Raw genomic sequence first — 22,897 nt, forward strand, 5'->3', positions numbered from 1 at the left:
AGGTCCTTTGAAAAGCTTTCTGCCGTTTAGGGGAAAATAGTTTACAAGAAATTCTCACATCTCATGAGCCAAAAATATTTGGCAAATAATAGATGTTTCCTGCTTTTAATTTTATTTGGCCATGTAGAAAACATGTTTTATTAAGATGAGTCATTTAGTACTTGATTGATTTTGAAAAACTAGCCTCATCTCTTTAATGAAAGTCATTTAAAATATTCAGGAAATAAAGATATTTAGAAACTAAAAGAGAATTTTAGCTTCTGAAAGAGTGAAATTATTTCTAAATTTTAAGCAGCTTGAGTGTTATTTTAAGGCATATATTAACAAGATTTCATTCACTCTTCGCCCACAAATAGTTGTTTCACTGAAAGATTGTTATAATTATCAATTCATTTATAGCAGCCTACCAACTTATCCTAATGAATTAAAAGCATGAGTGAGGTTTGGTTATTAAAACAAAATAACCTAAGATACTTGTGAGTTGAATGGGAAGCCCACTGCTTCACTAAAACCACTCCACCTATTCACTCTTTTGCCTAAAATATTTTACAGTGTATGCACACATTTGGTTCTGCTATTCCTATTTGCCACCCTTCTGTTATTTTAAGGATTTCTAAAAATAATTTGTCTAATAACACCTCCAATATAATTAAGTCAAAAATTTTTTACATGATTTTGTTTTTTGTTCTTTTCTTTTTTTAAATTTGTTTGTTTGTTTACTTATTTATTTTTGGCTGCATTGGGTCTTCGTTGCTGCACGCGGGCTTTTTCTAGTTGCTGTGAGTGGGGGCTACTCTTCTTTGCGGTGCACAGGCTTCTCATTGCGGTGGCTTCTCTTGTTGCGGAGTGTTGGCTCAGTAGTTGTGGCTCACAGACTTTAGAGTACAGGCACAGTAGTTGTGGTGCATGGGCTTAGTTGCTCTGCAGCAGGTGGAATCTTTTTGAAGTCCTCACAAGAACAACAGACTAGGGCATGCTACTAGATACAGAAATTCTCAAAAGGGTTTTGAATTGTAGGTAATTTAGACCATACCTTGGCTGAATCTGCAGAAAAAGAATAGCTACCCAGAAAAGCAGTGAAATATGATAAGAGCTTTGAGTTTAGTATGCATTCCTGAAGACTTCAGTTTTGACCTCTGATATGAGCTGATTCATTATAAACAAGGATTTCGTGTCTGATAATATACTTCAGTTATTCATAGTATGGTAATTTCATAGTCTAATGTATAAAACTGTTATGGCTAGCTTTGATTATGTGAAACTTTACTGATAATGCATTTTGTAAGATGAATAAATTATTATCTTATAATAGGTGCATTTATTTATTTGAAACTGGAATCCAAGTGAGTTTAAAGTTTGAATAGTCAAACCATGAAATTAAAAACTCATGATAATTATTACTTAATTTTTAGTTTTTAAAATAGCAAATTTTACTATTTTTATTCACTTATAAACTTACTTCCTCTGTCATTAATGCTACATTATAGTTAACCTGAAAACTACCCTATAAGACTTAAGAAGTTGTTGATGTTTTATACATAAAAGGAAATGTATGAGTTTTTTTTAATAGTTGTCTAGTTTGGAAGCAAAATTTATTAATAGTACAAATAATTCATCTGAAAGGAATAACAAAGTACTTGTTATGGAAAGTGACAGTGACTGAAAGAATGACAGCATTCATGGTGTTCTTTTTGAGGAGGGCTTCAGCTGTGACATTCAACAGAATAATTCCATTTACCATCTCCTTGACCTTTAAGTTGTTGTCAAATATTTTACTTCTACATACATTATAAAATCCATAATATAGTGTTGTTATTTTTACTGTAAATAGTCAGTTGTCTTTTAAAGAAATTAAGCTAAGTTAAAAAGATGGTCTTTATAGTCACCTGCATACTTATTTGTAAATAGTTCTCTTCATGTCTTCCTATAAATTCTAGTTTCCATCTCCACTCATTCCCCTTCAGCCTGAAGAACTTTCTTTAGCCTTTCTTGTGTTGCATGTCTGCTGGCAACACATTCTCTCAGCTTTAATTTGTCTGAAAGTGTTTTTATTTACTCGTTTTAAAGGATACTTTTGCTAGATATAAAATTCAGGGTTAATAGGGTGTTTTTTTTTTCAGTCCTTTAAAGGATGTTGTTCCTTGTCTTCAGACCTCCATTGTTTCTGATGAGAAGTCAGCCAACACTTGTACTGTTCTTCTCATTATGCAATGTATCTTCTCTCTGGCTGCCTTTCAGACTTTTCTTATTATTGTTGACCTTAAGCAGTTTTACTCTAATAAGCCTAGGCATAGTTTTCTTTACATTTAACCTGCTTGGGATTCACTGAGATTCTTTAAATATTGGTTGATGATTTTACCAAAATTGGGACATATTCAACCATTATTTCTGTAAATATTTTTTCTGGCCCAAAATTCACTCTCCTCTCCTGGGATAACTTGACATCATCTCACAGGTTACTGAAGTTCTGTTCTTTTTTTTTTTTTTAATCTTTTTTCTCTGTATCCTTCATATTCGTTTTTTTTTTTAATTAATCTGTCTTCAGATTTGCTGTGTTTTTCTTCTGTGGTCTCCAGTCAGTTATTAAGCCCATCCAGTGGATTTTTTTTCTGACACTTTAATTTGGCTTTTTTTGTAGTTTTCATGTCTCTGATAACATTCCCCATCTATTCACTCCTTACATACATCTTTTGCTTTACGTCTTTGAGCACATTTATAAAAACCATTTTAAAGTCCTCTGATCATTCTGACATCTCAGTTTTCTCTGGGTCTGTTTCTATTATTTGTTTGTTTACATCTTTGAGAGTCACATTTTTCTGTTTCTTCTTATGCCTAGCAGTTTTAAATTATATGCTGATTGTTGTGCATAATACATTGTAGGGACTCTGTATTATGTTGTCTCCTCTTAGGATTCTAAGTTTCGTTGTGGAAAATAACTAAATTACTGACAAGTGCTTTTGATCCTGTCACAATTGGTCCTGTTCTTTGCTAGGACAGGTCTGTTTTAGATTTATTTATTTATTTTACTCCTAGAACATGGCCCTGACTCTGTAGAATGGTTCTTACTCCTAAACATGGCCTTTGTGGAGACTAAATGCTGAGGTGATCGGTGACGTCTGCACTATGACTGGGCTGGAAGTCCATCAACTCCTGGTTTAGTTCTCATTCCAGCAGCAGCTATTCTCCACCAGACCTGTACATGTACATGCAAGGCACATGTACATCCCAGTGCTCAACTAACGACTTGTGCGTAATCCTTACACAGACTTGTTAAATCTCCTCTGCATAGCTCTCTCCTCTCCAATATCCTGCCCTGCAAATTTTAACCTCTTTAGCATCTCCAAATTCCAATCTTTCCCCCTCAGTTCACTTAGACCATCATGCCCATTCGGACTTGCTTCCTGTGCCATGATCCAAAAAGTGCCCTCAGGCAGAAAGCCAAGTGAGTATGGGGTTCCCAGGGTGATGCCCCCACCCCTTCAAGGATTACATTCTTGTGTTACTTGTTGTCTAGGGCCTGAAAACAGTTTCCTCACACATTTAGTCCAGTTTAATGGTTGTTTATGGGAGGAAGGCAAAGTCCAGTACTGGTTACTACTCTATCATGGCTAAAAACAGAAGTCTGGGCTTAAGTTTTAATGAAGCAAATCTTGGCAAGCATTGATGCCATCCAGCCAGCCCATGAATTGATAGAAGTCTTTCCAGGGTAAATTTCTGCTGAAAATCAAGGTTGGAATTGGTGTCAACTGAGCCTAACTGCCCATCTCCAGCGGGAGCCCACCCTTTGTGTTGTCTGGCTCAGGAGGCACCCAAGGATGCTAGGAAATGACCATCCCTGTGCCATTTAAAGAGAACAGAAATGTGTATTTGTAATGATTGAGTCATCAAGGAAAGATTAAATCACACTCCTTGCACTCTGTTAATTACCTTATAGATTTATATATAAAAGACTTTAGATAGATTTTCATCAGAAATAGTTAACATAGTATAGTTCATTTTTCAGGGATGATGAATATTAGTAAAACATCTTTCATAATGCAAAGTATGTAAACTACTTTAATATACATCACCACAATTTAGTCATCATAGCCAGCCTAAGAAGAAGTTAGACATGATAGTTTTATTGTTCCTAATTTACAGATGGGGAAACTGAAGTTCTCTGTAAATGGTTTTCAAAATCACATCACAATTGAAGGACCTGGGACTTAAACATAGGCAATCTAACTCCAAATTCTGTGCTTTTTCTGCTGCGTTATCCTGCCTCTCAGCATTTATGGTTTTCTTAATGCCTGTTAATGACATCATCATCATCCAGTCTGTTCCCCAAGCCGGAAATCTCTATCTCACCCTTGATTTCAGTTTTCAGTAGATCATCTGGTTGCCGTGCAAAGAATAGTTGGGGGAGGGAGTGATATTTGAAGCAGAGAGAACATGTAAGTGGCATGTAGAGGGTCCAGCCAAGATAGAAAGAGTGGATGGATTTGGTCTATATTAAATATTTTGGAGATAGTCAACAGAGTTTGCTGATGGATTGGATGAGAACGATAAGGGAAAGAGAAAAATCAAGGATGGTCCTATTTTGAGCAAATGTGGGGATAGTGGATAGTCTCCCTGCCACCAGTCTTTTTTGATTCTAGTATATTCTCTACTTGGCCACCAGAGTTATCTTCCTTATAAATGTGACCTTGTTGCATTCTCTCACTCTTCTGCTTTAAGACCTCCACCAGCTTTCTGTTCGTTGTGCATGGTGATAACATATTAGACCACTAACCTCCACCTCTTAATTACTAATCCCGGGTTCCTCGTCTGTCTATATCTAATGTTATTTGATAGTGCCTACCTCATGGGGCAACAGTCAAGGTAAGTGAGATAATATCTATAAAGCTCTTGACAGAATACCTGACACAGATAATCTCAGTAAATAATAATTCATGTTATTGCTATTAAGACTAAACTTTTTTAGTTTGGCATACAAGCCCCATACATAAAATTATGTCTTATTCAATGTTTGTATCCAGCACCTGTTCTGGCACCTGTAGCATAGTAAGAATGCACTAATGTGTGATATGAATGTGTGTGTGCATGTATGGAATGACCTGACCCTCTGTAGTGGATGAACCAGTTCATACTGGAGCCTTCCCAGAGAGGCTGTGGACCTTTAAAAACTGGGCCATAGAAGTATCACTGGGTCATTAATTTAAAGATTTTTTTTTAAGTTTCTTCAGGATTAATTCATTTTTGATTAACAGTTTACTCCATCCTGTTATCAAAGTCTGCAGATTTGTTGCTTTGTGAACCATTTGTAAGAAGCTGGTCTTTATGTAACATAAGCATAAAATCACATTTAACAAGGATTCCAAACAGTGAGCCGATCAAGTGACATCAGAAAATCTGACAATGTGATGTTACCTGAAAAAAACATAGTATAAAAGTATGTATGTATATTTAATATGATTGTATACTTATTGTACAAGAAGTGGGATAGCACGGGGATGAGGGCACAGACTCTGAAGGCAGATGCCTGGGTTCAAATGTTGCTCTGTTGTTGACTAGCTGGGTGACACTAGGCAAGTCGCTTAGCCCTTCTGCTTCAGCCTCCAAACGTACAAGGTCAATTTAAGGATAGATGAGCTAATATACGTAAAATACCTAGAATAGTGCCTGGCACGGAATAGTACGTGCTATTTAGTAATAATCCAATTCTTTGAAAAAAATTCTGTACACACACATGTGCACACTTGCCTGCATATGTTGAAAAAAAACCAGTGGGAAATGTCAACAGTTGTTTTCTCTGGATATAGGGTTACTGCAGAAACATTTTTTATCATGTTTTATGTTTCTTATAATCAAGAGCAACCATATATATTAAATTTCTTAAAAATCATCAGGCACACAGTATTTCCACTGGCTTTTCCTCCTCCCTCCTCAGGAGTGACATCTCACCTGAAGTGCACTTGTTTACCTGAGCCTCACACCTGCGAATTTCTTACATAGGTAGAAAGGCGTAAAATTAGAATCAGGAGGAAGAAAACAAGAATGGAAAAGTTACCCATATTAAGAACCTCTTTGGGGCCTCCCTGGTGGCGCAGTGGTTGAGAGTCCGCCTGCCGATGCAGGGGATATGGGTTCATGCCCCGGTCCGGGAGGATCCCATATGCCGCGGAGCGGCTGGGCCCGTGAGCCACGGCCGCTGAGCCTGCGCATCCGGAGCCTGTGCTCCGCAACGGGAGAGGCCGCAGCAGTGAGAGGCCCGCGTACCACAAAAAAAAAAAAAAAAAGAACCTCTTTGTTACCCTGAATCTTTCTCTGCATCTATGCATCATGATATCCTTAAGTTCATAAGCATCTGTGATATGTTCATCAGTGCATAAAAATTATTTACATACATACATATATATATATATTTGTTAGGATTTTTATAACTTCCCATTGTCTCCGCTGAGCTCTCTTCTCTGACAAATGTTTTGTTCAGTGTATCGGTAGAACATGGGCCTTCCTTTCTGAAGCCGCGTTTTTCTCGTGCAGGGAGTTTGCCTGGCGTGATCCTGAGTTGCCTGAAGTCATTCACATGCTGCAGCACCAGTTCCCGTCAGTTCAGGCAAACGCAGCAGCCTACCTGCAGCACCTGTGCTTTGGCGACAACAAAGTGAAGTTGGAGGTACAGGACCAGTGCCTGGGATGCCGGAGTTGGCAGGGCAGGGAATGGGGAGGGCCAAGCAGTGCCTTTCCGTTTAGCAGCTGCGTGCTTGTGTGCTTAAGAAATGACCAGATGCAATCTAGAGGCCCTTTTCAAGGGGTGTTCTGATACCAGTTATTCTTTTACTTCTCAGCTATGCATTTCAATATTTCTTGGGAAAATCTGGGATGAGATGATTTCTTGAAGTACATTTAGCATTTTCAAATCATGTGTCCACTCATTAGCTTATTCATAAAACATGAAACAAAATCAATTTAACCTGCATTTTAAAAGTATTTTCTATAAATCTATTAGGTACAAATTATAGTATGTACTTGTGAACTCATGTATTTTAAGAGATTCTGGTCAGAATCGGTGCCAACACACAATTAAGTAAAGGATTTATAACCATTACTAATACAGAACATATATGAATATTTTATTTCAGATTTTAAGCTTTTGGGGTTTTTACAGAAACATAGTGAGTCATTGATATTGGCTAGATTTAACATTTTAGACCTTTTTTTTCTCCTGCAATGTCATATGGAACTTAAGTGGTTTTCACCCCTTAAAATTTAGAGCAACACACAGTTACAGACTAAAGGTGAATGCAGTAAATAAAGCCCAAAAATATTCACATAAGATATTAATGAAGTGACAAATGGAAGAAAATTTAGGGAGAGTCACCTAGAGAAACAATTCTATAAAGCAAATGACTTCAGTCAAAAATCTCTTCCTGTGTTGTCTTCGACTCTGCATACAGCTTTGTTGTGCTTGTGTATTTGTGCATTTCACTTGGAAGTGACAGCATAATCCCTGTGTACATTCGGAGGGTTGGCCTGTGACCATGCTACCTGCATGTGGCCGTTAATCCACCTAAGTCTCCCTTCCCTTCTTTAAGCCATGAACCCATGAAAAGAGCTTCATCTTAGAGAGTGTCCTTAAAATTTATAGAACATGTATTTTTTAGAATAAAAAATAATCATTTGAAATGATCTGGAGTTGTATGTTTTCGGTGATCTTTCCATAACAGACTTTTGTTTGATCTCTGATTGACCACATGTCACTTAGGCCTGGTACCTAATATTTTTCATTCTAGGTGTGTAGGTTAGGGGGAATCAAGCATCTGGTTGACCTTTTGGACCACAGAGTTTTGGAAGTTCAGAAGAATGCTTGTGGTGCCCTCCGAAACCTTGTTTTTGGCAAGCCTACAGATGAAAATAAAATCGCGCTGAAGAATGTTGGTGGGATACCTGCCTTGTTGAGACTGTTGAGAAAATCTATTGATGCAGAAGTAAGGGAGCTGGTCACAGGTGGGTAAAGAATGTGATCATGTCTTGGAGGAGATGTTGAAAACCATCCAGATTCTGCCCATGTATGGTGGCATGGTGAAGGACTTGGAGGTTCTAGGTTGGAGGTGACAATACAGTGCTCACAACTGTGACAAAGGCTGTTTGTAAGTTAATCTAATGATTCAGAAGGTACTTGCAGTGCTGCAGTCACCTCGACTAGTATCATTTGTTGTACTTGTTAGTGCATAAGTATCAGCTAATAGATATCTTGTCACAGAGGGCTGAATACGTCATTTTTCATTACATATTCCATAGTAATTACTTGTTTTAAATAGACTGGCTCTCCTTCATTATGAAAATAAACTGTACTTAATGGATTGGCTACCTTCCAGTTCAGTTCAGCCTGTGTCTGAAAGCCTGTTAGTATCTCAGATGCTTCTCTAGGTACTGGAGGTGTAAAGATGAATAAAACTCAGTCCCTGCCCTCAAGCAGCACTTGGATTCCAGAGGAACACAAGTGATTTTCTGTGAATGTCAGTGAAATGTGCAAGTGCTGGACTTAGTAGATGATTTTCTGTGAATGTCAGTGAAATGTGCAAGTGCTAGACTTCCTAGAGATTGCATTGGGAGCACAGCAGATGGGTAGGGAAGTTCTCTGGTCAGTGTGAAACCAAAGCTGGCCTAAAGGTTGAGGAGGCATTGGCTGGGTATACAGGGGAAATATTTCCAGTCGCAAGCAGAGGCTCAGAGACAGCATGGGTTATAGGGGCGGAGCTGCCAGCAGGAGGGGGATGCTGAAAGGAGAAAAGAGCAGAGAGAAACACAGGCCTGGTTTGGGGAACTTGTGTCCCACATGCAGTGGGAGTGATTACAGGGCATGGCGTGGCTAGTTTGGGCTTTTATATGCATTCTTCCAGCAGGCAGTAGGGGTGGGGGATTGATTTGAAGTCGATGAGCCTGGCACCTGGGAGGCCTATGAGGAGGTCAGTAGTCTAGAGATAATAGCTTGAACTGTGTCAGTGGTAGAAAGAAGGGGTGGGCAGTGGAGAAGAGGAAACAATGAGAGAAATATTTCATGGCCAGGCCACGATGGTCCAACGTGGGGAGTGAGAGTCCCAGAGGAACTGAGTGATGCTTTGCCTTGAGGTCAAGCTGAGAGAACAATTCTGCAGGAGGGCGATTAATGACAGCACTGTTTATAACAGAGTATCAGGGGGAAATACTGAGTATTCATTGGTAGGAAAACGGTTAAATAAATGGCAGTACATTCACACAGTGAAACCACATAGAAAGGCTAAAATAAGTGCATTAGAGATATCTGTAGCAACATAGATAAATCTCTAGAAACATTAGTAGAATGATAAGCACAGCATGACACTATGGTATAAGTTTTAAAATATGCAGGTTGAGGCTATCTTTATTTTTTGATATAGGCACGTGCAATAAAGGTAAAATTTTTCATTAGAATGATAAAAGACAGATTCAAGATAGTGGTTACCTCTACAGGGTGCGGGTAGAGAAAAAGGCATTGAGGAGTATAATCCGGCTCCACTTCTTTAAAAGGAAAGAGAAATCTGAAACAAAGAAGACAAAATGTTAATACAGTTGATCCTTGAACGACCTGGGGGTTGGGGGCCCTGACGCTCTGTGCAGCCGAAAATCTGCATATAACTTATGGTCAGCCCTCCGTATATGTAGTTCCTCCGTATCCACAATTCCACATCTGTGGATTTAACCAGCCACCAATTGTGCAATACTACAGTTTTTACTATTGAAAAAAATCTACATATAAGTGGACCTGTGCAGTTCAAACCCATATTGTTCAAAAGTCAACTGTATTTAACAAAGCTAGGGGTGGTGGACATCTGGGTGTTTGTTATATATTTGCTATGCTATTTTTCATGCTTGAAATAGTTAATTTAAAATGTTTTAATGACATTTTTTCCAAGTGAATCCCATTCTCCACTAGCTTCCACTATGAAATCAGAGCTTTAGGTTCTGTCAGCTGTTATTCAGTAACACTTAGAAATGTAGCAAACCATCTTGAATCTAATATTTAGTTAAGGGGAATCAACTTTCTCATAAGATAGTCATGTTCAAAATAAGTACCCTGTACTTCAAATAAGGTATGAAAATTTCGTACTAAAAGTAGAATGCACTTTATATATAATCTTAAACTCCAGAATGGACTGCCTGCCCTAATGTAATTTGAATATTAATGCTTTAACACATCTCAATTATGTATTGATTTATTAGTAAATCAATTTAGCTCCCTCTTTATAAAATGCTTTTGAAGCATCATCAAACCCTCTCACACCAAAAAATAAATTATTTACATTTACATACTATGTATTGTGTGTATGAAATGAAAATTAGAACAAGCTAAATAGAATTAAGAAAAAAAAATTATAGACATATCCATTCTAGAAGTTAACACAATCACTGTGATTACACCCAAAAATTTGTCCTAAGCTCCCCGTTAGGAAGACAGTGTTATTTGTAGTATGTGAGTACTTTCTTTCCTCGTTTGATGTCTCTTTCCCATGATTTTGAACTCTTCTATAAACGTTCAAGTAATTTCTCCCAGTAATACACCTGTACAGCCAGCAAAGCTGCAGAATGATGTGTGCGGGCTCCCTGAGGGATCAGCAGTGACCCAGGGTCGACCTGACCTTGGAAGTACAGCTTCTACTAGATTTGGTTCTCTTTTGATTAACTAGGCAGATTTATCATGACTTGGTCCTTACATCCTTGATGTGCAGCTTTTTTCTCTTCTTCTGTCATAATTTCCCACGGGAGGAAGAAGTCTTGGCTGCATTTTTGTTTCTGAGGTTTTATCCTTGGGAGAAACTCTAACAGTGTCTTTCATGAACTGAGCTCAAGGGGTTTGTATGATGTAGTGATAAACAAGAAGTAAAGTGCATGAAAGTTTGGTGATTTTTTTTTTCATTTTAGAATAAATCAAATTTATTTGAAGTAGAGCCAGACTTTACTATTAAGGGCTTTTATGTACTAATTTACCTGGTGCATACTCTGGATGTGAGTGCTAATTTAGATGTTTTACTGCATATATCCTCATTTCTGTTTGGGAGCAGTACTAAGTTGCTGAGAACACAAAAGTTTTAAGACTTGGACCTTGACCTTGAAAGAGGATATGAGTTTTCATAATGCAAAAAGCTATTTCCCTAATAGATTGTATCAGTTCCAATATAAAACTAGCAACAACCTCTGATATTTCTTTTTTGGAAATAGCTGCCAGTAGCTTTTAGGCATTTTTTAGAAGTATTTTTTGGCCATACTTACAGGTTAGGGAATATTAAGAACTGTTTTATAACTCTATACTTTTACCTGTAACAGTTTATACTGATATGTGGACAGATTGCTTATGAAATGTTTTCTTCAAAAGTAGTCTTTGCTTTGGAATGGCAGTAGTGTGTGTAAACAATTCACTGAAATGACAATATGTAAAGGAGTTGGACCAGAGGACTTCAGAAGTGAGTTTCCAGTTTCAAAATGCTAAGTGTCAGCCCAAGTTTGATTTGTACATAAACACTATCTACCTAATATGAAACTACCAAGTCATAATAAATCGAGCATAGTTGCTTGTGGTTGTGTGTGTATTACATGTATACATGTATTTGTAGGTTAAGATTTATGGAGACAAGAAAAATTATTTATTCACATTTCTCAGTTCCAGAATTTAGTGGTACCAACTTTAACTGATGATCAGTAATGTTTTAAGAGCAACTAATCCCTGATGTATTTTAAAGAATGACAAAATCAAGAGAACCTTGAGCTCTTTCATTAACTATTCCTGAAGTCAAATACTCATAAGCTGTCTCTAAATCACCGAATCACAAGGTTGGAGGGGACCTCCAAATTCATTTTGTCCAATCAGCCATCCAATGCATGGAGCCCCTGTACGGCTTCCACACAAAGTAGCTGCCCACCATGTGCTTGAACCCACAGGGATGGGGGCTCATTACTTCGTGGGATTAAGACTGAGCAGCACAGTTGTCCAGAAAGCAACAAGAAGACATTAAGTATGACTTGAGAGGCAAGGAAGATAAGCCCTCAGGACCTCATTTTGCCTAAGAGTAGCCCTACAAGAGAAGACCAGTTAGCCCCAAATCCAGCCTTCCAGACCTTTCCTAACCAGGAAAGCATGTCCCCGTCTGAACCATTTTCATTGTAACATGTCTGCTCCAAACATGGGTAGCAGGGTGCTATGTGACTGCATCACCCACCATTCCCTATTAGCTGCCCATCTCCTAGAAGATATCCTTCCAAATTTAATGTTCTTCCAGTGTCTCCACAAAATACTCTGGCTCTGGCCAACCTTGCATGATGCCTGGCCTTTGTAGGTATGGCCTATGAGTTTTTCACTGTAAACTGTAGTCAACTTAGGGTCATGAAATGTTAAAGCACAATGAACCATTGTGTTCAAAATATTGTGTTATTTGAAGAAATTACTATCCCCTTGAAACTAGGTATTCTATTGTCCTTAATATTAAGTAATTCAACCTCGTTATTAATTCAAAGCCTTTTCTTCCAGTTCCCTTTGTTTCAGTTTGGCATTTTTAATGCACTTCAATGCAGAAATTTTAGCTATTCTTTTAAAAAGATGTCTTGCCTTTGCTTTGAATGTAATAACTGCCCAGGGCCTGCATTTTTGGACACATCTTAATTTGCAAGGGTAGGAAGGAAAAATACTTTTGGCCCAGTGTATTTTCCCAGGACAGTGTGGCTGTCATTGTTAATTAAAATAGTTCCCTAGTATGGGACATGATTCTTGTGTTTTCTTCATTGTGTTGAACATGTTCCAGGTTGGAACCTAATGAGCTTTTCTTTCAGTAATTGATGATATGTGTAGGTGCTTAGGCTGAGGTTTTTATTACAAAGGTACTTTTTACCTTTATTGTGCTTAAACCTGAAAGCTGGATGAAGTATCGTTGTTCCCCAGTTGGGTTATAAAATGAATGTCTGCTAGGCCAGAAACTATGGGTGGAAAGTGGGAACATCTTGTCACTAGAAGAGATATGTTGAACTCATTTGTTCAAGATAACTAAATATGTTTCTAAGCTAGGATATATGAGTTTCAAGTTATTGAGCATCCTGAAAGCAGCATTTTTTAAAACTATATAAATTGAAGATATTGCATAGAATCCGCAGGCCTACCTTTTAATGCACCAGATGTCCCAAAATTATCATGCTTCTCTTACCCCATTAACACTGGTGTTAAGTACCAAAAAGTAGCCTTTGAATAATAATGGACTTTGTTTAAATGACTGCTATATTCACATTCCTTCCAATTTAGCAAGAGATTATTATTCATCCATATGGCTAAGTAAAATATTTCCACACTGTTTATTTTAAAATGTTTGGATGCCAGCAATGGATTCCAGACGCTATGAAGAACATGAAATTAGGCATATTCCTTTCCTGATCATTAGCTCCATATTTCTAATTAGACAGTAAATTAATAAGAAAATGATAGTTGTGCACCAAGGAAGGGGACATGGGCCAGGCTCAAGTTTAGCAAAGAGCAGAACATCCTATAAAGAGCCAGAGCCTAATGGACATGGATTCAGTCTTTTGGATGATTATGTGCCATTACAGAATGAAATGATTATTAAACATGTCCCCTTGGCCTAACTAATGTGCCTTCAAAACAGTCGTTTATTCCCTGGTACAGAGAGGAGTTGGCCTATTACTTTCTGTCCTGCTTTTTCTGGGCCCCTAGAGCTGTCAGGAGTCTCATGGGTAGTTTTCAGAAATCCAGCAACATTGCCTCCCAATTCCAAGCCCAAGTCAGTAGGATCCTTACCACTTGGCCCTCTTTATAAAATAATAGCAAGAGGAATGTGCACTCTCCTATTTACTGAACATTTCAAACCATAAAAATTAGTAATGAGAAATAAAATGACCAAAGTTTCATTGGTAACAAAACAAAAATAGTTTAATAAATCCAAAAACTCTTAATTCAGAGTCACAGAGCTTTGAGCTGGAAAGGGCCCTAAAGAAATCTTCTATTCTGCCCCCTGTAGTACAAGATGAGAAACTGGGATACAAAGAGATTGAGTCCAGAGGTTGGGTTTCTGACCTGCAGGCTGGAGCTCTTCCTTCCCTGCCTCTGCCCACCCTGGCCCATCCCCAAAATCTGGGGGAGGGTGCAAATGCCCATTTTCACATGTCATTTCCCTTATTCTCTCAAATTACCACAAAAAAGGGAAAAGGAAAAAAAAATCCCATAATATCTCAGTTACTCTCTGAATTTCACCCAGGTATATAAATATTTTTGAACTTGGTCACTAGCACAGCCACATCAAACTAATGATCAGGTATAATCCTAAAGCTTCAGGTTGCTTAGAAAACATGTGAGCTGTGATTTTAGTCTTGTGAGTATTTCAAGATTTACAGTCTGAGTATGAAAAGATTTGACCTTGGAAGTGGAATATGACATCCTGTTTTGTGTGCGGGCTTCTGAATGCCGAGTAAGATGAGGCAGTCAAGTGGGGAGACTCAGAGATTCCTGTAGAATTCAGGTGGTCAGCCAGTGGTCAGGGTAGGATCTCTCAGCACAAGACAGGCCCCGTAATGACACTCCCTCAGTAAACTAGACAGCACGTCGGTATGAGAAGGATGAGAGCACATGACGAAATTCTCAAAAAGAGGTGCCCAAGAGACCCCACCCAGGTCCCTCGGGTACTTCGCAGTTTCTGAGTCTGTCTTATTTCCCGTGACTTAGGACTGGAGGCACTTTCGTCTCTAAGCTTCTTCTGCTTGGACCAGATGACAAAGTGGAAGCCTTAGTGCCATTACAAATGAATAAGCACATTCCTGGAACACATAAAAGTCAGCTGTGGAACCTACAACTGTGGGACTTTGTCCCAGGGAAATCTCTGTGGTAGTGTAAATAAATTCTCTGTGAGAGCATGAAACAACCTGAAGAGCACCCAGGGTGGCCAGGTCACTGCTCCCACTGCCACCTCTGTATCAGAGCAGTTCTCTCAGGGGGCTTTCCCTTCATGTGACCCGTTCGCTTTTACAAACTCCCCCCTAACATAAAGAATCATCCTTTACGTGCCTTATGGGCAATTCTTTTTTTTTTTTTTTTGCGGTACGCGGGCCTCTCACTGTTGTGGCCTCTCCCGTTGTGGAGCACAGGCTCCAGACGCGCAGGCTCAGCAGCCATGGCTCATGGGCCCAGCCGCTCTGCGGCATGTGGGATCCTCCCGGACCGGGGCACGAACCCGCGTCCCCTGCATCGGCAGGTGGACTCTCAACCACTGCGCCACCAGGGAAGCCTTTACGGGCAATTCTTAGTCAGCAGTTCTGAATTTTAAACTGATTGATTTTCAGAGGAAATGCCTTTCCAGGGTACATAGGACTATATACCTCCATGATGTCACTAATCCTCTCAACCTACCCCTGAAGTTGGGAAATTACCTAGGTAAGAAAGAATATGGTGAAATGCAAAGTGGCTCTGTAAATGGAGCTTTAGAAATCGATAGATCTTTTCAAAGATGCTGTGATCCACCTTTGTACCTGAAAAATCACAGAAACAAAGGCTTATGTCCTTTAAAGACTAAAAATATAAAGATCTATCATTCAGGTCCTTCAGCTGGGGACAAATTTAAGCAGTGGGAACAGTCCCCTTCAGATTGAATATGTAGGCTGGGGCCCTACCGTGTGCAGCGTCTGCGGCCAGCTCAAGTCTTCGCTTCCACACAGCCCCCTCCTGGGTAGCTTCCTTCTCTCAGATCACCTGAGCCCTCACTCACTGCGGTGGGAACCTGAGGTCCTGACCACCGTGACCACAGCTGGGCCTGACTGTGCCTTCCCATGCCTGGCATGGAGGATGCCTCAGCTGGGCCAGAAATCTCAGGGAGCAACGAGGGACACAAGGCAAGCCCACCAGGCTGACCAGGCCAGGCCTCCCTGCAGGACCCCAGCTCTCAGGGCAGCTGCACTGCCCACCACCTAGGATGCCAACTGTGCCAACCAGCAAGGAGTGTAGCAAAGCCTAGCCTGGCAGCAGGGGTACAGGAAGAAGAAAGCCATGAGCCGAGCCTGTAAGGCAGCTCCAGGACTGCACGTTCAGGTACTCTGCAGCTCACTGCACATGTTTTCAGGAACCTCTGCTGAGATGGTCTCATCCTGGGAACCCTGGAAATGATTATACACCACCATGACTTGTTTTCCTGGGAATTTATCCAGAGAAAGGCATTTCTATAACTGAAGACAGTCCTTTTGTCCTACCCTCACAATAATTGCTTTCCCATTATTTCAGTTCTGTTTCAGTTTCGTAATTTATTCACAGCATTCCAGTCCTGGTGGAAAGTTTGAGTCATTTACCTGAAGCCACAAAATGGCAGACACTTCTGACACTACTTTTTTCTCGCTACCCCCTTGATTTCCTCATTGCTGTTACCTGTACCATATTCTCACACAGGAGGCGAACTGTTGGCTCATCTCTGACGTCCCCCTCAGCTTGCGTCAGGCTCCAAATTCTCATCACAAGCACTCACTCTCCCTTCCTCTTTGCTTTCCCATCCCCTCTGCACTCCTTCAGGTCCTCATCACACGCTCCCTGACCTACTGTCCTGCGACACAGGCTTTGCCCCTCCTGGTCCATCAGCTTCACTGTCCCCTCCTGGGATAATGCCTGTCCCTGCGGTCCATCCTTCCCCAGCTGCCGGTCCAAATCTGCAGCCCCTATCCTCCCCTCACCTTCTGGGCCAACCCTAGCCTCAAGGCTTCCCCACTCCTGCCCCTCCCAGCTGGGAGGGCACCCCCCAGCCTGCTTCTCCCTGGCCTCTGCCCTTCACACGCCAGTTTGAACGCAGCGGTCTCCAGTTCCACACCAAGGCAGAGGTTTGCCTGCTAAGAAAAACATCCAGGGAGAGGCAGCATGGGGTCAGGAGTGAGTGTGGGCTCCAGAGTCAGATCCACTTGTTTCCTTCCAGCTCTGTGAGCCCCGGCAAATCTCACCCGGTACCAGCTGCCCGGTGAGAAACACAGTACCTGCCGCTTGGCGTTTCTGTGGAGCTGGCCCTATTGCTCTTCCTACTGGTGGGTGCTTTGTCAGAGCTGCCTGGTGCTGCAACTATTTGTGGCAAGGCTTCCTGGGAGCGGAGGGCTCACCTACTTGTATCCCTTAGAGTCTGGCCTGAAAACATCCCTACCAGCACTCTCCAGTAGAAGTTTAAACGCAGGGCACATGTCATTCTGAACTTCCTAGTAGCCGCATTAAAAAGGAAAAAGAAAAATGTGTTTATTTTAATAGTGTAGTTTGTTTAACCCAATAGTTCCAAAATATCACTTCAACTTGTAAGCAGTATAAAAACAATGAGGTGTTTTACATTCATTTTTTTCATACCAGGTCGTCTTAATCCAGTGTGTATTTTATACTTACAGCACATCGCAGTTAGGACCAGCCACACTGCACGCGCTCGATGGCCACATGCAGCCAGTGGCTGTTGTATTGGACAGTGCATGTCTAGGCTGTGCTTGGGTATAAGTAACATGTGTCTAAAAGGCATGAGGTATAGAGCTTTAATGCTGGAAGGGGGCAGGGATACAGGTGACCGTGTTGTGACAGGATATAGTAGCCATAGCATCTTGTCATTACTCTGCCCAACTGAAAGTTGCAGAGGTTTATAAAAACCCTACTGGGGTTAGGGAAGAGCTTCAAGGCAGCTGCAGAGAGAAGAAATGGAGATGTGTTTTTGCTAGATCCTGGGTGTTTCAGCCAGAGACCATCTTGGGAATCACGATGGAGGCATGTGCTAGGAGCAGACAGGGGCCCTTGGGTTCAAAGGCCCATATTCCTGCCTTGTTATCCACAGACTATGGGTTTACGAGAAGCACACATGCTTGGATGCTTATATGCAATCTGCAGCCTTGATGTTTTATATTTTCACTTTTAGTCTAATATTTCCACCCCTGCAAGAATGCTTGCAGGGTGGGTATACACGACACCAACCTGTTCCAAGCAGCCCATGGATGCAGAATAGCCGGGAGGGGATGAACATGTATACCAGGCAGTTCTGACCCCCAGAGAGCTGAAGCATGATAGTGACTTATCATGATGCTTACTCTGTGCAGGGAATGATGCGGCCAAGGCCTGGTTGTCTCTTCTCTGATTTAATACTCTTCGCACCCCTAAGGCTTGGGTGCCTCGTGGACATCTCATGAAGGAGCATGTCTGAAACAAGAATCTCAGGAACAGACACTGAGAATGAGTGATGAAAGAAAACGCAGGGGCATGTCCAGTGGTGATATTGGAAGTGCACTAGCACTTTTTTGGCTGTTTTATTTTTCTTTTTTGCAATGCCCATGAACCCTTGTGTTATGCAGTTTTAGGAGGAGGGGTTGTTTGTTTGGGTATTTTTTTGACAATTAGGAAGCAGCAAAAATTGAATACTATATAAAAATTAATGGGTTTAGATTTCTTTCATATCAGAAAAAGAAAGAAAAACAGTTGCATAGGCTGTTAGGTATTTATGCTACCAGAGAAATAGCATTTTCAGAATGTTGTTTGGTTGGTTTTCTAATGTCCTTTAAGAAATGCATTTTTCAAATGGTGCTATTATTTTAATTAATCAACTAAAATCAGTTTCTAATTTAACTATGAAATTATCATTTGGCTGTAAGAATAGCTATAATGCTAGTTTTAAACGTGCACTCTTTCAAAATTCTGTGGCCTAGGATTTATGTGAATGGTATTTTAATTACTTTATTCATTCTTTGTGGGGAAAATGAACTCTCATCTCTTATGGCAGTTTCTCATTGTGGTTACTGGTTACTCATAATTATGTGTACTTTTTCTTGTGGTAGAGAATAAGCAGCGTTTTCTACAGTAGTATGCAGGAAATTCCCTAATATTTTCAAAATGAGTTTGTTTATATATATTCTTAGTTCTCACAACAAATAGCTAATTGCTTTAAATAAAAACCTCAAGTTTCCTAAACTGAATTATAGTTTATTTTTAACTTTCTTTTAAGGAACCAAGAGACAGTGGAGTGTGCTGCTAAATATTTTTGAAAATAATTTTGCACTAGGACGTCGGAGCTGGAGGTTTATCATGTTGATGGAGAATGCTAATATTTCTGTATTTCTCATCAGTCTCGCTACATATGGGAGCTGGTGTATTTTCCATTCATTACTTACTGTTCTAGGAACATTCTCCCTGACCCATTAAATGAAGCCCTAGACAGAGTAAGTGGAAAGAACATTGTTTTATTACTGCTTTAGTGAGGCAAGTGCACACAGGTATTATTAGTTGGTCTTAAGAATGGTGCTTTTTACTTTGAGTAGAAAAGCCAAAGTAATCATTCCGTAGCTAAGGCTTTTAAGTTTAAGTGAACCTTCTTCATCCAATGTTGGTTGATCAGAACTGGTTGTTTGGCTTTCCATAACCTTTATTTTTGAAAAAGAAAGTGGGGAGGAAAAACCAATGTCTTGGAACTTGCTTTGATGAAAATGGCGAGTTAAATCCATACCAAATGTAGTTTTTTGTGTTACATAGCAAAGTACAGGATTAGAGGGATAATGTAACTTTTAATGCGGGATCAGAAAGCTGCCTTTGTGTGGATGCCACAGACTTAACAAAAATAGAATCTTTCATTTCTTCTGATCAAGAATAATTTTGAACATTTTTTGAAGTTTCAGGAGAGGTAGCTTTAATTTCTATAGCAGACTGATTTTATGAGTCATCTGAGTTGACCGAAAGATAACCTAGTCAGCTGGCCTGAAGTCTACTGAAGGATTACGTATTTTTAAATAATTTAACATTTTATAATTGGGCAACACTAGTCCTTTCTTTATGCAGTCTGAGGGATGGGGATTCAGGCATTTTGGTGTAACTTAACTTCTGATTCTGGGAGATGGAGCAGCAACATAATTCTCCTAGCCCCATAGCTAGGGTGGTAGTTTCAGCAACCATCCGTTTTGGCCTTCGTGTGAAAAGCAGGCAAAACTATGCTGGCAAATTCCCTTAAAGATCCAGACCACTGTTCTGACCCTCTCCATGTACTTACAGACCTTCAGGGACACTCTCAGGACACTCAGTTTTAAGAAAAGGTGTGAAAGGGAGGGAATACATACTTAGGTGCTAAATCTGACAGGCAAAAAATAAAAGGGAAATCTCAAAGCAAATACAGGCTGTTAAATTGGATCCATCAACGTATATTTCTGAGCACCTATTATGTCCCCTGCATATGTGTAACCAGACGTATAAAAGAAAGGATAATAGAGTGTTTCTTACTCATTATACTTGCCTAATGAAATTTAATATTAAATTTAGAAGAAGAAATGCTCATCATCCTGTAAAAAGTCAACATGTAGAATTTCAAGCCTACCAAATAATTAAATGGGAAGTGAATTCCTTTTGTGCATCTTGACTCTTTAAGGTATTATGTGTAAAGCACACAGTGCCTGGCACAGAGTAAAACCATAGTAAGTGGCCAAGTTACTATTGTGTATGTTGATTTACAAATGTTTCTGCTCTCCAATCCCCTGTAGATGTAATGGCTAATAATAAACTGTAGAATGACATATAACTCCACTGGTCATTCTAAATGCCTGACAAGGAAAAGAAAGAGCCAGACAAAATCCTTGTTCCAGCACAGAAAGTCAGGCGAATCCACAAACCTGGGAACTCTCCTCTTGCCAGAGTAGATCTTAGAAGTAGCCAGGAGTGGAGGCAGGAACCATGAAAAACAAGCTTTTCTGCCAGCAGTCGGAGAACTTCTAGGCATCAGCTCCAAGATCCAACGTGCTCAGTAAGAACCACCCCTCTTCTTAGTCGTGTTTTCACCTGAAGTGTGTGACTCAGCACTGTTTAATTTTCCATAGAGATGTATCTAATTTTATACCTATAACCTACAGTATGATAGACTTTACTTTCCATAAACCTTGCCTTAAATTAACGTTACTGGAATGCATTTATTCTGTGAAGTAGAACGTAGCTTCTTGGAAAATGCAACTCTCCCCCATGTGTAGAATTTCGGGGAGTGAGGACTTTGAAATGCTTTCACAGAGGGAAAAACTGCTCCAGTGGCCTTCAGAATCGCATGTTATAAAACTGTCATCAGGAGAGGTTAGGAAATGACCCTTCCCCACCACTGGCCTCTGGGCCACATGCTGCCCCTCTGGCTGACTCAGGCCCCGGGCAGGCCCCTTCAGAGCACTGGGTGGGGTGAGGTTGGCCTCGTTGGCAGAAAATGTTAAAGCCCTATTCGTGGCAGATGCTATCATCCATGCTTCTGTGCCTCGGCCCACTCTCCTTCTGTCTTCTCTCCCCTCACCTATCATTTGGGTCAGAACCAACCTCCAGAGACTCGTTTTTCATCCTTAGCTCCCAAGGTCTCTTCTGTGATCATCCGTCCTTGGATACTTTTCCCCTAATACAGTGCTTTTCAAATGTCTTTGAGACACGAAACCCTTTTTTCAAACAGAAACATACAGTGAAGCCCAGTGTTGAGAACAGATAAGGATGGAGCTGCTCCCGATTGGAGCCCTGCCGCCAGTTCTCACCCACCTCCCACATGGCTGCCCCTAAGAGCCCGGCGGAGCCCCCAGAGTCCAGGGAGCCCGGTTTAAACCCACTCACATAGATGCAGCCAGTTTTATCAGAATCCACAAAGTAGCTCAGCTTGTGGAGTTTCAGTTCCCTTCATAAGCACTTGCAGTGTGCTCTGCCCTCTCTCCAGGACCATCAGCCACAGGATAGTTATGGAAACGAAGGTCTGTCGTGGTGGACAGAGCAAGCCTTCAGAGGCAAAGCAGGGTCCTTCCTTTTCCCGATGCTAAACTGTCCAAATCCCCCTTGAGTCCGAGCCTGACTAGATGGGTCACCACTGAGGCTGAGGTCCTGAAAAGCTGTGCTTATGGTGGGCTGTCCCACCCCAAAGAGTAGGAGCAGAGAAAGGATGAAAGTCTTGGGGGAGCAAGGGAAACCCAATCAGCAAGGCCCAGAAGTCAAAGCCAAGTGGGAGAGGAGTCAGGACCCAGGGCGTTTCCCAGGACAGAGCCCAAGCATCTGCCGCTGTCATCGACCATCCCTCCACGGTGTGAGTGGGTCAGGGCAGATGTGCGGGGAATGGATGGTCCTCTCGGTTCACAGAGTATTGTTTTACTCTTCAGTTCTAGCCCTTTGCTTGAACCCCTCCTCCCTCCATAAAGAAAGAAAACTCCTGTCAGCTCTCTCCCGCCTCCCTCCTTCTTAAGGGGCCCTGCGATTTTAGGCCCCGAGAAGGCTGCGCAGGCAGTTTACAGGCTAGCTCCTTGGTCACCAGAGCCAGAGCAGCAGTTTTCAGTCTTGTCTCTGGCCCAGCACTCTAGATCAGTCATGTCACAAGCCTCACATGCTTCCATGGACACGGGCGGGTTTTGCCAACTCCTTCCCCTCCACAGGCCTGGAGCGTTTTTGTATGTTGATAGTTCTAAAATCACTATACTGACTGATGCAACTTGCCAAGGATACATCAGGAGTGTAGGGCTCTGAAGATCCAGCTGTACCATCTCTCCTCCACCCCATCCCCTCTTACTTAAGAAGATGCATCAATGTGAAAATGACATTAGAGTAGGTATAATCCTGAATTTGCTCTAATTTCTAAAAGAGTAACTATTAGGAAATATGTGCTTTATAACAACAAGTTAACCCTCTTATGGTTGACACAGAAACGAGGACCCTCTAATATGCTTATAATTCAAATAACACTCTAATAAGCTACATTTAAGGTCTGGTGTCCTAGCAATATTGATACGAATTACAATATCGGAAGCTTTTAATTTATTGTTAGTCTCACCTGTATCCAAAAAGGAATGGTAGTAACTTGCACATGCTGATAAAACTCTTAATGTGGAAATAGAAATGTTTAAACCTTACGGAAATAGAAATGTTTAAACCTTATCTAAATAA

General features: G+C 40.7%; 1 protein-coding gene across 1 annotated transcript in view; it reads left to right on the forward strand.

The window, feature by feature from the left end:
* Positions 1–22,897, forward strand: part of PKP4 (plakophilin 4) — a 178,319-nt gene that overhangs the window by 131,252 nt on the left and 24,170 nt on the right. The window contains exons 10-11 of the mRNA XM_079710826.1: positions 6,530–6,658; positions 7,776–7,989. Of these exons, the coding sequence (XP_079566952.1) occupies positions 6,530–6,658; positions 7,776–7,989 (343 nt within the window). The remainder of the gene's footprint in view (positions 1–6,529; positions 6,659–7,775; positions 7,990–22,897) is intronic.

The sequence above is a fragment of the Hyperoodon ampullatus genome, assembly GCF_949752795.1.
Source record: "Hyperoodon ampullatus genome assembly, chromosome: 8".
Lineage (NCBI taxonomy): Eukaryota > Metazoa > Chordata > Mammalia > Artiodactyla > Ziphiidae > Hyperoodon > Hyperoodon ampullatus.